Source organism: Notolabrus celidotus, chromosome 16, assembly GCF_009762535.1.
Source record: "Notolabrus celidotus isolate fNotCel1 chromosome 16, fNotCel1.pri, whole genome shotgun sequence".
Taxonomy (NCBI): domain Eukaryota; kingdom Metazoa; phylum Chordata; class Actinopteri; order Labriformes; family Labridae; genus Notolabrus; species Notolabrus celidotus.
In genome coordinates, this window is record NC_048287.1 from 26,523,913 (window position 1) to 26,538,314 (window position 14,402).

At 39.9% G+C, this 14,402-nt stretch overlaps 1 protein-coding gene across 1 annotated transcript in view; it reads right to left on the reverse strand.

The window, feature by feature from the left end:
• Window positions 1-14,402, reverse strand: part of pleca (plectin a) — a 124,134-nt gene that overhangs the window by 19,675 nt on the left and 90,057 nt on the right. Inside the window, exons 7-25 of the mRNA XM_034704933.1 lie at window positions 13,597-13,763; window positions 9,973-10,088; window positions 9,663-9,769; window positions 8,412-8,531; window positions 8,222-8,317; window positions 7,560-7,687; window positions 6,824-6,917; window positions 6,565-6,719; window positions 5,899-6,241; window positions 5,322-5,399; window positions 4,724-4,885; window positions 4,534-4,638; window positions 4,352-4,447; window positions 4,108-4,233; window positions 3,346-3,498; window positions 3,083-3,237; window positions 2,874-3,000; window positions 1,373-1,556; window positions 1,164-1,184 (exon numbers count right to left, since the gene is read on the reverse strand). Of these exons, the coding sequence (XP_034560824.1) occupies window positions 1,164-1,184; window positions 1,373-1,556; window positions 2,874-3,000; window positions 3,083-3,237; window positions 3,346-3,498; window positions 4,108-4,233; window positions 4,352-4,447; window positions 4,534-4,638; window positions 4,724-4,885; window positions 5,322-5,399; window positions 5,899-6,241; window positions 6,565-6,719; window positions 6,824-6,917; window positions 7,560-7,687; window positions 8,222-8,317; window positions 8,412-8,531; window positions 9,663-9,769; window positions 9,973-10,088; window positions 13,597-13,763 (2,533 nt within the window). The remainder of the gene's footprint in view (window positions 1-1,163; window positions 1,185-1,372; window positions 1,557-2,873; window positions 3,001-3,082; window positions 3,238-3,345; window positions 3,499-4,107; window positions 4,234-4,351; window positions 4,448-4,533; window positions 4,639-4,723; window positions 4,886-5,321; window positions 5,400-5,898; window positions 6,242-6,564; window positions 6,720-6,823; window positions 6,918-7,559; window positions 7,688-8,221; window positions 8,318-8,411; window positions 8,532-9,662; window positions 9,770-9,972; window positions 10,089-13,596; window positions 13,764-14,402) is intronic.

The window sequence follows — 14,402 nt, forward strand, 5'->3', positions numbered from 1 at the left end:
CTTTAAAAAATAAATACACGTCGTACGAATGTTTCTCACATCTGTACGCTGTGGTGATATGTAGTTATTATTTGACTGTTTTGTGTTCAAGGCCTCTTTTTTCTGAAAAGTTTCTTTTTCGTTAGTTATTAGAGGTTAAAAAACGGGGTTTTACATCCGGTTTTACTTTGATTGACAGCTGCTGTAGAGAGAAACTCAGTAGGACCTCAGAACGGTAGGCTGCAGGGCGGAGCTTGTTACGGTGGAAACACACAAATTACCTACTGCTGCAGAAAATGTACAAGATGTCTGCGTTCTAGAACGGGATATTTTGGCTTCAAAACCGTTCAATGGGAAAAGGCGGAGTGACACTGTCCATTATATATACAGCCTATGACATTAACCTGCAAGGAGGAGTGAAGGCTGGTGGTGCTAGCTCTGCTAGTGTTAGCTTCACTTGGTAAAACAATTTGACATTGTTGACTCACAGACCCTGTGATCACGTGTTCAATTTAGACTGTTTTACTGTACTATCTTACAGTTAGACAAGTCGGTTATTCATAATTCAGATTTCTTAATGTAACAACTATGAAATTAGCTGCTTCAGAACATCCCTACATTTGATTGAAATAATATATATCTTTTAAATCATTACATGTATGGGACAAAGTCAGCGCAGAGGGACCGCTTTGTCCACGGTGGCGCCAAAATCAACACGAATCCAAAGTTCCCCACAGGAGCTTTAACATTATTTTCATTTTGGTGTTTAATTAAACTTATTGAAAACTTTTCTAAAATCATCTTAATGACTTCATGTGATTTAGTTACTTAGACTCTATTATATGTTAAAGTATCTCCATCACATTTCAGACAGTAAACCATCCATGTTATATTGATTCCATTTGTTAGATTGATTAATCTATCTATTGAGGGATTGAAACATTCAGTGATTCAGAGACCCATGCACAGAGAGGGGAATGCATCGATGAGTGAAGTGAAGGAGGAGTAAAAATCAGTGAGGATGAGGGAGGTGATTCCAGTTAATGAGTGAAATGGATCATGACAGCACAACAGCATTCAGTGCAAAAACACACACACACACACCAGTAACACACACACACAGTCCGGTCCAGCCAATCAAAAGCTTCTACTGCACATCAGGTGCTGTAACTGAAACACCTTACCTGCCCGGGGTGGCTCGTAGCCTGTAACGTGAACCCAACAGTCAACTTACACACAAATGACCATGAAAGATTTCAACACAGGAATGATTTGATGAAGGAATGTAAAGTTCAACTCAAGCTTTAACAAAATAAATGTGCTTTATGAGAAACTAAATAAAGATCATGTTGGTGTGATGTTAACCAAGTATAGATAACAAAGCAGTACACACCTTGTTCTGCAGAGCTGACCATGGTGTTGTAGTGCTGGTTGGCTCGGTTGTAGTTGGTTTCCACCTGCATTCTGTCCTCGGCCCCGAACATCTGAGAGTCCTGGCTGTCTCTGAGGAAGTCCTGGTAGTGCAGCTCCAGGTTCCTGAGAGCTAGGCGGTACTCCTCCACCCTCAGGGTCTTAAACTGCAGGTGAAGAAGAACAGGGGCAAAGAAGACAAATATAACATGATACTTTAAATAAGATAATAAAAGTAATAATAATAATAATAATAATAATAATAATAATAATAATAATAATAATAATAATAATTTTAGCTATAAAGGGTCTATCAAAAGAAATGTTAACAAGTGTTTTGACAGACAAAGCACGGCAGAAAAAATTCTAACAGTACAAAAACAAAATACATTGCAAAGGGTTAAGAAGAATAAATTCAAATTAAACAGAATAAAGATGAAACAATAGACCAATAAATCATTGTTAATATAGACGTGGAAAAAAAAAATCAAAGGACAATAAAAAGGTTTTAAGAAGGAGACAACATAATATTCAGAATAGTTTTGACGATGTGTAAAATGTTGATGTAAAATCAGATTTTGATGGTTTGCAAATTCTTGATATCTTATGTTTACTTTAAAATAGTGAGAAGACAACATATGAAATGTTGAAATTGCAAACTTGTTATTGTTTGATGTAAAAAATATACACTAATTGCCAGCAACACTTTTAGAAAGAGTTGAAGCAAGGACAACAAAACTCAGAAAAAGTGCTACAAAAGCACCCAGAGGAACATCTGCCAACTGATTAGGTTAGTTAAGGTGAGAGACATGACTGGATATAAAAAGGGCTTTCAGAGAGGCTGAGTCTCTCTGAAGTAAAGATAGGAAGAGGTTCATAACTCTGGGAGAGACTGCATGAGAAAAGAGTTCAACAGCGTCAGAAAAATGTTCCTGCAAAGAATTTGGAATCGTATTTTCTTGCTCAATATTTTACACAGCGACCCAACTTTTTGGAAATCAGGTTTGTACAAAGATGATCCACAGAAGGGGGTAAATTTAAGCTAAGTATATTCTGCTAGTGAAATAAATAATCAGCAAAACGCCTGCCAATTTTTATAATTATCCTTTTGTAGTAACACAATCAAATTGTAATATTTTCAACGCCACAGGGAGAGGAAAATGTTAAACTCCAGCTCCACACTTCTCTTGGTTTGATTTATAAAAGGCAGATTATTTGCATATTTTGCTTTTTTACAATGGCAATCAGAATATGGATGTAATTCATGTTCAAAGCTGTTCAATTTTTGCACAAGTATTGCATAAGTATTCTTAAATGTAATAAATAGTGAGTAAAAAAAAGAAACAATTAAAGGTTGAATTTGTGACACTGGATATTTCAGTGTAAAAGACTTGTTGTATATTCTCTTGTCTTTGGTAACAGGCTACATTGTTTTTTATGATTCATAGGTTGAGTTCCTCTGATAGTTCTTCCTGCGTTCTTACCATGGAGATGTTCCAGGTTTTGATGATGTGGATGTCTCTCATCAGATACTGCCAGGACAGCAGACTCTTCATGTCCACGAACATCGTCTGCCACATCGTCTGGATCCTCTGGAGGTTTCCGTCCAGTCTGCGGGAGGTTAAGTGGAGATTAGCACCCTGAGTTTTGGTTTTAGACTTATCTCAAACACCCTGAGGTGACTCTGACTCACCCAGCGACACTGTTGACAGCGTCCTTATTGGTGGGGGGAACCAGGAAGCAGATAGATGGAACGGTGGACTCGCTGCCTTTATCGTTCAGCACCCTCCACTGGAAGGGCTGCGAGTTGTTGAGCAGAGCGCACTCGTCTCCTCTATGGACCGTGATCTGAAGGAGGAAAAACATCGGTCCTCATGTTACTGTTTTCACCTGGAAATGATTTTTCTGTGATTAAGCATTTAATAACCTCAGGTAAGTCTTTGAATATTGACTCACCTCCATCTGTTTGAAGTCACACACAGCCTGGACGGGCTGTTTGCCTTTTATTGCTGTGGCAGGGTTTCGTGGTTTGAGCTGGACGATGGTCTTGGCTCTTCGCTTTAGTCCTTCCAGGTGAGTTTTGAACTCGTTCATTTGCTCTTTCTCATCCTGTGACGGAAACACATTCAAACCAAATCTTAAAGTCGCACTGAGGAGTTTTTAACCAGCTGAGAAACAGACTGAAACTGATACTGATGCCCATTCATGACCTTCAAAAGCTAACAAGACCGTCAGCACAAACACTGAAACCCTGTCTGTTGTCATTTTTAAATGCCTGAAACCGCTCTGATGCAAGACCAGATGATTGAAATCTGTCTGTAGAGCCTTTATCTGACTGTTTTCATGGAAAAGAATCACATTGCGTGATAAATGTGACTGTTAAAAGACAACAGGATGAGGTATTTGTTGAAAACACTACTTTTGCATGTACAGGAAAAGAGATAAGAGGTATCACTTTGTCCACAAGGGGGCGCCAAAATTGATAATAAATCAAAAGTTCCTTACAACAGCTTTTAAAACAACTCTTTATGGTCTTAAAGGGACAATATTGTTATTAAGCCTCATTAAAAAGCTTCAGCTCTTCTCAGCATGGTGCTAATGTGTCTCATGTGACAGATATTTCACATCACTTAGAACAAGCTGTACTCTTCCACAGTGTGATTAAAGTATTTTGATGTGTTGTGGGAGAAAACAAAAGTCAGGTTATAAAAAACCTACAGCTGCGTCCTGCAGGAGATCTTCCAGACGTGTGGCTGTGATTGAGCGGTCACAGGTGTACTTCCTCTTCATTGTGTCATGCATCTTTTTGATCTGGTCCTCTGCCTCCTTCACGTCAGAGAAGAACTAAATGAGGAAGAGAGGGGAGAAGTTAAATATACAAACAGCAACAGTAAGACAAACTACTAAATAGAAAGGTAAGCAAACAGGAATGATTTTATGAAGTGTTGCTCTGTAAACAAACCTGGAAGTGCGCTGTGTTTTCTTTCAGGTGGGTTTCGATGCAGCAGCACAGCTGAAGGATCCAGCTCCACTGAGTCTGCAGAGCTGCAGTGAAGGACTGAGGAGGGAGGGAGGGTAAAATAATGAAGTCAACCTTCAAATTGAGATTCCTGTATTTAATTTTTATGTTTTTTCCATCATTACCTCTATTGTCTTCCTGGCAGGGTGCCCGTCCCGCAGCAGTTTGTCTCCTGTAGTCTGGACTCCGTTCATCTTCTTCTCCCTGAGCTCCAGATCTCTCATCAAACCCTGCTCAGACAACAAACCAGAGTTATCTCACCAATCAACATCAGCTTTACTACAAAGCTATAAAAGCATCACACTGATCCTGTACCGAGTAGTTTTCTTTCTTGGCGGCCATGTTGGTGTTTTTATCACTCCAGTCGTAGTTCACCTCCTCTTCTTCTTTCTCGTTCAGCCACATCAGCTCTTTGGTGGCTGCCACCACGAAGGCGTGAAGCTCCACCAGGTAACGCAGACGGGCCTTAGAGGCGTTCTGGAGAGAATCAAGAACAAAGATGTGAGATACAATCTGAGAGACTGACAGACTGGATCAGATGAAACAGGAGGAGGACAGAGAACTTAAAGCTGAATACGTGTTTTTAAGACATTTAGACCTCACTGCAGAGTCCACCAAGTTGTACCATGTTTAACAAATAACGGTTAGAAAACAGATGCAATGAAATTTAGCTCCTGTTGTTTATAAATTATAACAGCAGAGGTTTGAAAGTATCAAACCAATCGATTTTACTAAAGATAAAATAACTAAACAAATGTGAGCTCATCTTCTGAGAGACTTTTCAAGACCTAGAGGATTCTGCAGTCAGACCATACATATTTTCTCTGTTTGTGCAAACAATAAGACTTCTTTGACAATTTTACATTAACATGATAAGAGTCCATTTATTTTAATGTATTTTTTTATGACTCACCAGCAGCTTGCCGTACTGCAGCTCCAGTTTTCCCAGATATTCGCGATAGGCAGCTTTGCTAGCAGGTGAGATCTGACTCTGAAACAGAAGAGAGGACATCAGAGACTTTAGAAACAGGACAGTGAAGAAACTGTTAACCAGGAAAGTTGCTTTCGTCTTACAGTGATATCGTCTTACTTAATCCAACCAAGTTTTTCTGTGACAATATAAATCTCAACTTTTAAAGAGTTGTGTTTGAACAAATTTTTTAATGCAAACCAAAGGGATAAAAAGAAAAGGAAAGTCTAAAAAAGAAGTATAAAAAGTGTAAACACAGTGTTAATATCTCCAGATGCATGTGAAACATGCATGAGAACAACATGAATACTAATTTTTCTGCCTCCTTAAAGCACCCTGTGACTTTGTTTTTCTTCATTCCACATTATCTCTGCTGTTGGCTTGATGACAGACTAGTTTCACCCCTTAACATCATCAGGATGAAGGCTGTGATTGAGTTGAATTGAGTCATGCTATATAGAATATAGAGTATCTTCTATTTGAGATATTCCCTCATGTCTGTTGTTTCAGTTTCTTTTACCTCGTCAGCCTTCGCCCTCTCGATCTTGGAGCGAAACTCCTCCACAGACTGGTGCAGGCCGCGGTGGCTGCCCAGCTGGGACTCCACGGTGGGCAGGTCTGATCCCCACTCCCCGTCATCCACCCGCCGCTGGTTCTCCTCCACCCAGCCCAACAGATCTTGCATGTAACGCATGGTGACTTCATCAAGCTCGGGCCGCACCCTCATGGGGGCCTGCTGCAGGACCTGGACCTGGGCGGTGTGGATCTGAGTCATGGGGATCTGCGAGACGCTCACGCCCGACTTGAGCCGCAGGTTGTACTCGCTGCGGAGGTTCACCAGCCTCTCATGGAGACGATAGACTCTGCAGAGAGAATGAATTTAAGAATATCAAGATGTGATGGCAGAAAAAAATAGATAATTGATAAGCTTATCAACAGGAATACAAATAATAACAACAATAATATTCTGTTTGTTGTCAACAAGAAGAAATGCCAAATATTAAGTCCTTCAAACTTCAAATATTTGGCATTCTAGTTCCAGCTGTAAAATAAAATATCACAAAAAGTACATTTACAAAAAGTAAATGCATACATATATCAATTAGTAATTAGTCTGTCTTGTTCTGCAGCCCTCGTCTGGAATGTTAGTTATATTATTGCAGGGTTTGATTTGTGTCTGTTTTACCTGCGGTACATCTGCTCAGCTTGAAGGTGGCGTCCATCTTTGAGCAGCTGAACATCATTGAAAAGGAGGCGAATCATCCCTTCTGCTTTCTCCAGGTCGCCCTCCATCTCCGCCGTGTGCTGAGGAGGTTTACCTGCGCTCATCATCCTCACGTCCTGCAGCACACAGAGAAACATTTCAGCACTGCGTGTGATGTGGTTTTAATGATTTCCAAATAAATATGATTTTCTTTTCCAACTCTGTTGTTTTTGCATCTCACCGTCTGCAGCAGAGTCTCCACCTGGTTGAGCTGCTCCTCACACACCCCAGACTCCATCTGGACCTTGCTGACGATCCTCTGCAGCCGCTCCAGCCTGCAGTTAAGAGAGGTCAAAGGTCAAATAGCTTTCTAGACAAAGTAAACAACCTGTCCATTTGTCTTTTCTTGGTCTTATTTTGCAATAACAAAAGTTAAACCAGTTTCTCAGAACAATGAAAACAAACTAGTAAGTAAAGAAGTGAAAGCACTCACGTTCTCCTCTGGGGGAATAAATACTTCATATCGTACCCCTGATGCATGAAAGCCATGATGATCTCTGTCTGTCTGTCTGTCTGTCTGTCTGTACAGTACAGATGGTATCTTTTCAAATGCTCAGCAGTATTTTCTAAAGTCTGGAAGAATCAAAACTAAAGGCTACACCCTGCCGACCTTGTGATTAAATGAGTTTTTTATGAGCGACTATCAAGTGACCATATTATTGTTGGCGGTGGCACAGTCATCATGTGTTTGCCCTAATGGGATTCTATTTCCCTCCCCACAAATAAGTTTCATTTTCCTGCCAACACAGACCTAATCATTAGGAACTGAGTCATCTTCATACACAGCGACCGTTGTGTGATGATTCAGATGTTTTTCTTAATACTCAGTGGTTTTTGGTTCACTTCTTCAAAATAAAAAAGTGAAGTTTGCTTTGGCAACAGAGCACGTGATGAGGTTTGGACGGTGGCACACTTGCCTCTCAAACTCCATCCTGAGGAGACGCTCTCTCTCCAGGATGGAGACGTGAAGACGACCCCACTCCTTCTCCACATCAAATGGGTGGTAACCGGGCGGCATTTTGACCTGACCCGCCTGAACTGCACCCTGTAGAATAGAAACAACCATTATTTTCATGATCAACGATTCCTTGTTATTTGCTACTCTAATTGTTTTGTCTATAAAGAGTTAAACATGGGAGAAATCACTGTGCAAAAGGGACAAGGCAACAAATTAATACTGGATGGTGATGATTTTCAGGCCCTCAGGTGGCACTGCATTAAAAACAGACATTGCTCTGTAGTGGAGATCACTGCATTGGCACAAAATCACTTCCAAAAATCACTGTCTATGAACACAGTTTGACTCTCCCTTTTTCAGGGAAGACCTTGCATAATACAGAAAGAAGATGCCAAACTGCATTTTGCATGAATTCCAACAACATGGCTCCATTATAGAAAAGGTGCTAAGTTTTGAATACATGTTGCTAGCATCAAATTTATAATGAGTATTTATTTTTCATAAAGCAATAACATTTTTCAGTCTGAACATTTTTTTGGTTTTTGCACTTTTTTCAATTAAATACAGGGTTTAAATGTTTTGCAAACCATTGTAATCTGTTTTGATCAATATGACACTGACCTCAAAAGACTTGAAGATATGTTTGGACCGGTTCTTGTCGGCCTCTTTTGCAGGGAGCTCTGTTTCCTTAAACTTCAGAAACTGACGCCAAAGAACCTGCAGATCAAAAAACAGATGAATGTTTGTGTCATCATCTGTGTTATTTATCTGTAATGTAAGAAAAAACATATCCAGGCTGAGATCTGCTGACCTCGATCTCCTCATAGCTGGTGGGGAACTTCTTCTCGTCAAAGACGAGGATGTGGTGCCTGATCCACTGCAGCAGCACGGTGACCAGCTCATAATACTCCTGCCAACGCAGCTCCAGCTCCTGCAGCACAAACACAAGGTTCAGTTTAACAGGGTTAAGATCTCCTGAGTGAAACAAATCATGTTTTTGATTATTAAACAGAATTTCTAAAGCTTCTCATGCTTTGACAATCAGTTACAAGACTTGTCACTTTTTAATCATTTTAAATGGATACACACTGAATTCAAGAATTTCTTTATTAAGTTAGAGTTTCTCTTAAAGACAAAAACTTTGATCTCATTTTATGGGGTTATGGTGTTATTGCTGATAGATTATGGATCCTTGCTCCTCAATGCTTGGATGAGGTTGGACCATTGTTTTGTTTTGGCAATCATTTAAACTACTACAATAAGAAGCATTAACTGCACAAATGTCTATTCCACATTTCTCTAAAGGGACATTAAAATATATTGTGTTATTGTGCAATAATACATTGTAAACTATTGTATGGTTTGGTATCATATCGTATCTTATCGTATCATATTGGATCGTATTGGATCTTTTCGTAGCGTGTCATATCATATTGTATTGTTAGGTATTGCATCATATGGTACCAATATTGTATTGTTTAGTATTGTTTTGCATCATAACCTGAAAAACCACTGAAAACATTATGTCAGGTCATGTCATATATCATATAACAAATAGTTAAATGTGCAGGCCAATTTACTTTTTGCCACATGCCTTCCTTCCTGAGCCTCTCAAAAGCAACTTTTATTGTTATCTGTTTGCCAGTCAGTTGTCATGAGATAGTTCTTGGCATGTTGCTAAAACAATACATGAATCTGTTAGCTAGAGTACTTGGCAAGCTACACTGAATATGATTGCACACACAATGTTCAAAGTAAGAGGATGCACACATCTTCAGAGAGCAGAGAAGGGTCCTCATTATATTTCTGCATCCTTGCCAGTCACTCTAATCTGACCTTGATCATTTGAAGACACTTGGGGACAATTCAATGTGAGGATGAGAATGTTTCATTTAAAATATGTAATGATTTTAGCCAATTTAGGAGTTTAGATTTAGTCAAAAATGTTTTTTTATTGAGTTCATTTGGACTAAAACATTTTTTTTACAACAGTCTGCAGCAAAATGTCTTTTTAACAATCTAGAGAAAACATGAGCAGATGAAGAGGAAGAGGAAGACTTACATTGGCTCTGACACCATCCTGAATGTCTGGTACCCTGGGCATGGCATCATACAGGGAGGAGACATATGTGATTAGGGACTTCTCATCTGGATGGGGCACATCCACATCTAGAAAGAGGGAAAAGGAGAAAAAAGGAAGTCAAAAGAGATCCCTGCTAATCCAGAGGAAAAGAGGAGTGTTCCTGGTGTCAGATGTGACAGATACTTAACCAAACCCAGATCCCTGCATGATTTTCAGTTATGAGAAAAAAATCCTTTTCTAAATCAAGTTATGACTCAGTGAGTCTGAGGCTGCTCTTTAACTTGCTCACCCTCAGGATCCAGCAGTCTGGTGACACCCAGGTCCCTCTCTGCCACGCTGAAGGCCTGCTCCAGGTTCTCCTGGTTGCTCTGTCTGTACACTTGGCTCATGTCAATCAGAGAGGGCCTGCAGACAGAGAGCAGACACAGAGAACAGTGAATGGAAATAGCTTGTTAGGCTTGTTTTTTTCTGTCCATCAAGACTTTGCTGAAACCGTCTCTGACAGCTGAAAATGTCAGCCAGAAAGATATTCATCAATTATCCTGGAACTTAGTGCTTCTGCTTTGTCTTTGAGTTTTCTAACCTGGCAGTCATAATTTCAAATGGACGGCTGCCAGGTGAAGAATTTTTCTTTGCATATTTACTATTTTTACATCGCTGGAGGCAGCGTAGTGAGAAGGTTTTTGATGCCAGAAAAGGCAAGCAAAAACATGATTTCTCACAACCATTGAAGCTTAAAATTCCCTCAACATCTTATACACAAAGATGACGGACACGTTGCCTCTGAGGTGCACTTTGCCAGGATTATAACCGCAGTGTAAAAGCATGTAGGCACAAGCACAGAGCATCTCATTAAAAAGTGCATCTCAGAAAAAAAGATACTTTGCTGTGCAGGTGATGCTGCACATTTAAAGAGCTTTTTAAAACAACACATTAAGACAAAGAAGAATCAGTCATACACTTGCACAACTCTCTGGATGTAGTATTCTTTGTTTCCCCGGGTTGGTTCTTTCTCCACATAGCAGGCCTGTCTATAGGACAGTCTGTCCCTGCTCAGGCGCATGATGTGGGGATCTGATCCTGATTCGTGCTCTTCGCTCTGGGAGCCTCTACTGGAGCGGGCCCCGGCGCTTTGGGAGCCTCGTCCCGAGTCAAAAGAGCTCTCAGCAGGGATGTCCTCACACAGCATGATCACCCGGTCCTCCAGGTCGCTGACGGAGCCTGCAGTGCTGCTGGATGCACTGTTCAGACGCCGCTTTGAGTGAAACTTCCTCTTTAAGTTCAGCATTGTGGAAATGGTCCAGGTCGATGTGCCAAAGGTTTCTAAGAGTTTAAGTTTGAGCTAAAAATGAAGTTATAAAAAAAGTTGCTCCCAGACTGATGTCGCTCTGGTTTAAGTCCTCGGGTAAGTCCTGATTACATCCATCCTCTTCTCATTGTGAGCTTTTGGTTAGGTTCCTGCTTCAGTCCATTATTCCTGGGACTCCTCCCTGCAGCTCTTTAATCTGCACGACCTTCGCTTCCTCCAGCGGGAGACAATCTGTGGCAGAGCGGTGAGCGTACCTCTGTTTTGCTACAACCTGCCGAGCCTCCGGTAAGTATACCTCCAGGGCAACCTTTTCTCAAATGAGAGTGATACGCCCACATCGTCAAAGAAAACGCTCTCACTTTTCACTCTGAATAATGCCAGCTCCGGTTGTTCTTGTTGTTTTTGTGGTGTGAGGAGAGTGATGCTGAAGGGTTTGTTTGTCTGTGTTTAAAGTGGCGCTGACTCCACCCAACATACATGGTTAACTTCTCATGCAGGGCTTAGTTTGAAGTTTCTTTATGAGAAAGAAAGCAGCTGTGGTCAGCTGATTCATGTACAGTTTGTTACAGTAGGCTTTTACTCTTGTGGAAAGTGTGTGGAAGCATCTACAGTGCAGAAATATTTTATCATCTGCTTTAGGGAAGTCTGTTTCTCACTGCAGTTTTATAAAACGTAGGAAAAAAAGTCCAAATCTGTCTAAACCACTGGCTGCTGTCTGAGTCACAGAGCATTTAGCTCTACTTTAATGTGACTGTTTGGGACAAACTCAGTATAAAGACTATGCTTAGTACTTCATTACTGTGCTCATAATACCCAAACTTCTCCCTGGTCCTTTACTTTGCATACTGCAGCTCAAAGCTGTGCAGCCCTTTTTTAAAATCTTTTTTGGACACTTGGATTCTAAGTTGGGAGAAAAGATTAAAATCGGTTTCTAACTTAGAGTGAAGATGACCACAGCTGCCTTTAAGAGCCACATTTTGGAACTCATACCCAAGAGAGAAATGTTTAATAAGTCTAATGAAGTATTTATAAGCTGTTACCAAGTCAAACACTTGATAAATTGTTCAAACACTGGTGCAGCTGAAAGCAATTTATTCATTTATTTAACTATTTACTTACTTACCTACTTATTTACTTAGCTAACTACTTCATTTCTAACTTACTGACTGACTTACCTACTTACTTACTCTCTTAATTAATTATTTACTTACTTATTGAGTTCCCTACCTACTTGATTACTTCCCTACCTACTTACTTACATCCATACCTACTTACTTTCTTGCTTACTAACTTACTTTCCTACCTACTTACTTACTCGCTTACTAACTTACTTATTTTCATACCTACCTACTTACTTAGCTCACTACCTACTTGCTTACTAACTTACTTACTTGCTTACATACTTAGATCCCCACCTACTTATTTCCTTCCTTACTTATTTTCCTAATTACTCACTCGCTTACTTAATTTCCTCCTTAGTTAAATCCCCACCTACTTACTTGCCTTCTCACTTATTTTCATACTTATTTACTTGCTTACTTACTTCCCTACCTACCTACCTACTTACATACATCCCTACCTACTTCCTTCCTTCCTTCCTTCCTTATTTTCCTACTTACTTACAGTACTTACTTGCTTACTTACTTCTTGTCCTACTTACTTACTTACTTGCTTACTTACTAATTTATTCACTTTCCTACCTACTTACTTACTCGCTTACTCAATTTCATACTTTCTTCCTTAACTTCTTACTTACTTGCTTACTTAGTTACTTACTAGCTTAATTGCCTTCTCATTTATTTACTTATTTATTTACTTACTTACCTACCTACTTACTTATTAGAGCATGTTTTAAAACATTTTTTGAGCTCATATTCACAGGGGTAAGTCTTTCAGGTTTAAAACTTCAGGTCCAAACTCATGAAGATTTATTCTAGTTCTTCTAAGAACTACAGTATATCTTGTTCTGAAAATCCCTTATGAATTATTAATGTGAAGCTTCTAAATATTAAATGAAGGCTTGATAAAAGTGTTACCTTTGAGACTTCAGGTGAGAAATGCAGTGACTTAAGGAAGTCTGTGCTTCACTTATTTCTGTTTACTTCAATATAACTAAACCACATGTTGTCCAGACAAGTCAAGTGTGCTGCTGTGAAAGTCAAAAATGAATTTGGCATTCCTGAACTAACAGCAATAAATAAAATAAGACACAGCACCATGAAATATGGAGAGGTCACAGTGAAGACCTTCTCACTATGTGAAAATTTATGTCCTGCGGTTTCACGAGTCCAGGCAAGTTTCTCCAACCAGGAAATGTCTCTGCAAATCAGAGCAGCAAATCTCTGTGACATTTTTTATTACATAATCTTCTCTATGCTGCAGAGTCACACCGTCATCTCTGCAGCCCTTTTTGGAGAGTCATTTTTCCCATCATGCATTATCAGACTCACGTGAAATCAAATCTTTCATCTTCTGCTCTTTCCTGCTCGACTTACCAACTCAATCCAAGACATAAAACATTTTTAGTACACACATAGTTGGACCCAAATCTCTAAATCTGAAGTCTGAGCTCTAACCTTGCCCTTCTCAGCATCAGTGTCTCACCTGTGTTTGTGTATGATGGCGTTGAAAAGCTTTCCATCCCTCCAGCTGGTGGTGAAGTTGTCACAACGCAGACCTTGGTATCCTTCCACCATCCTCTGAGACCACAGCAGCAACTTCTCTTTGGCCGTCATGTCGTCCGACTGGCCGTTCACCTGAATGTCTGAGATCTGAAGGAGGAGAGGATGAAACCGGTCAGTGATATAAAGTAGTGAGAGTTGTACTACTAATTTCAAAATGATCTTATTATTGATCATTTAGAGTTTGACAAATAGCTCAAATGTGTGTAATGAAATGTAAAAACTCAAGGATTGATGAATAAAACAAGCCACAAACAAAGTAAAACTTCCTTCCCACTTGTTTTTTACACAGTTTCCAGATTTGACTTCCTCTGTTATGTTTCTTATATTGTATATGATCGACATGTTGGTTGTGAGGCGGATAACTTTTTCTTTGTCCACTTTTTCCGCTGATTTCTTCCAGACTTGAGATGAGTCACATTTGAAACCACACACAACAACCACCACTTTTACTTCAAGGGGAATAAATATCCATCAAGAACAACTTCACGGTGATAACATGTGGGCGAAACACAAATCCCAAGAGAGACAACATCTCTGCGTCACTGTCCTCACAAAGCTACTTTGTATGTCCTTAAACCAAACTTTTCATTAAACCCTCTGACTGCTGTGAGTGAATGTTGGACTCAGGAACAGAACCACAGGCAAATTCCTCTTTTTATAAGAGCGCCGAGGCTGAACTATGAGTCACAAGAGCACATAACTGAACTGAAAACCTCTCAGCAGTAT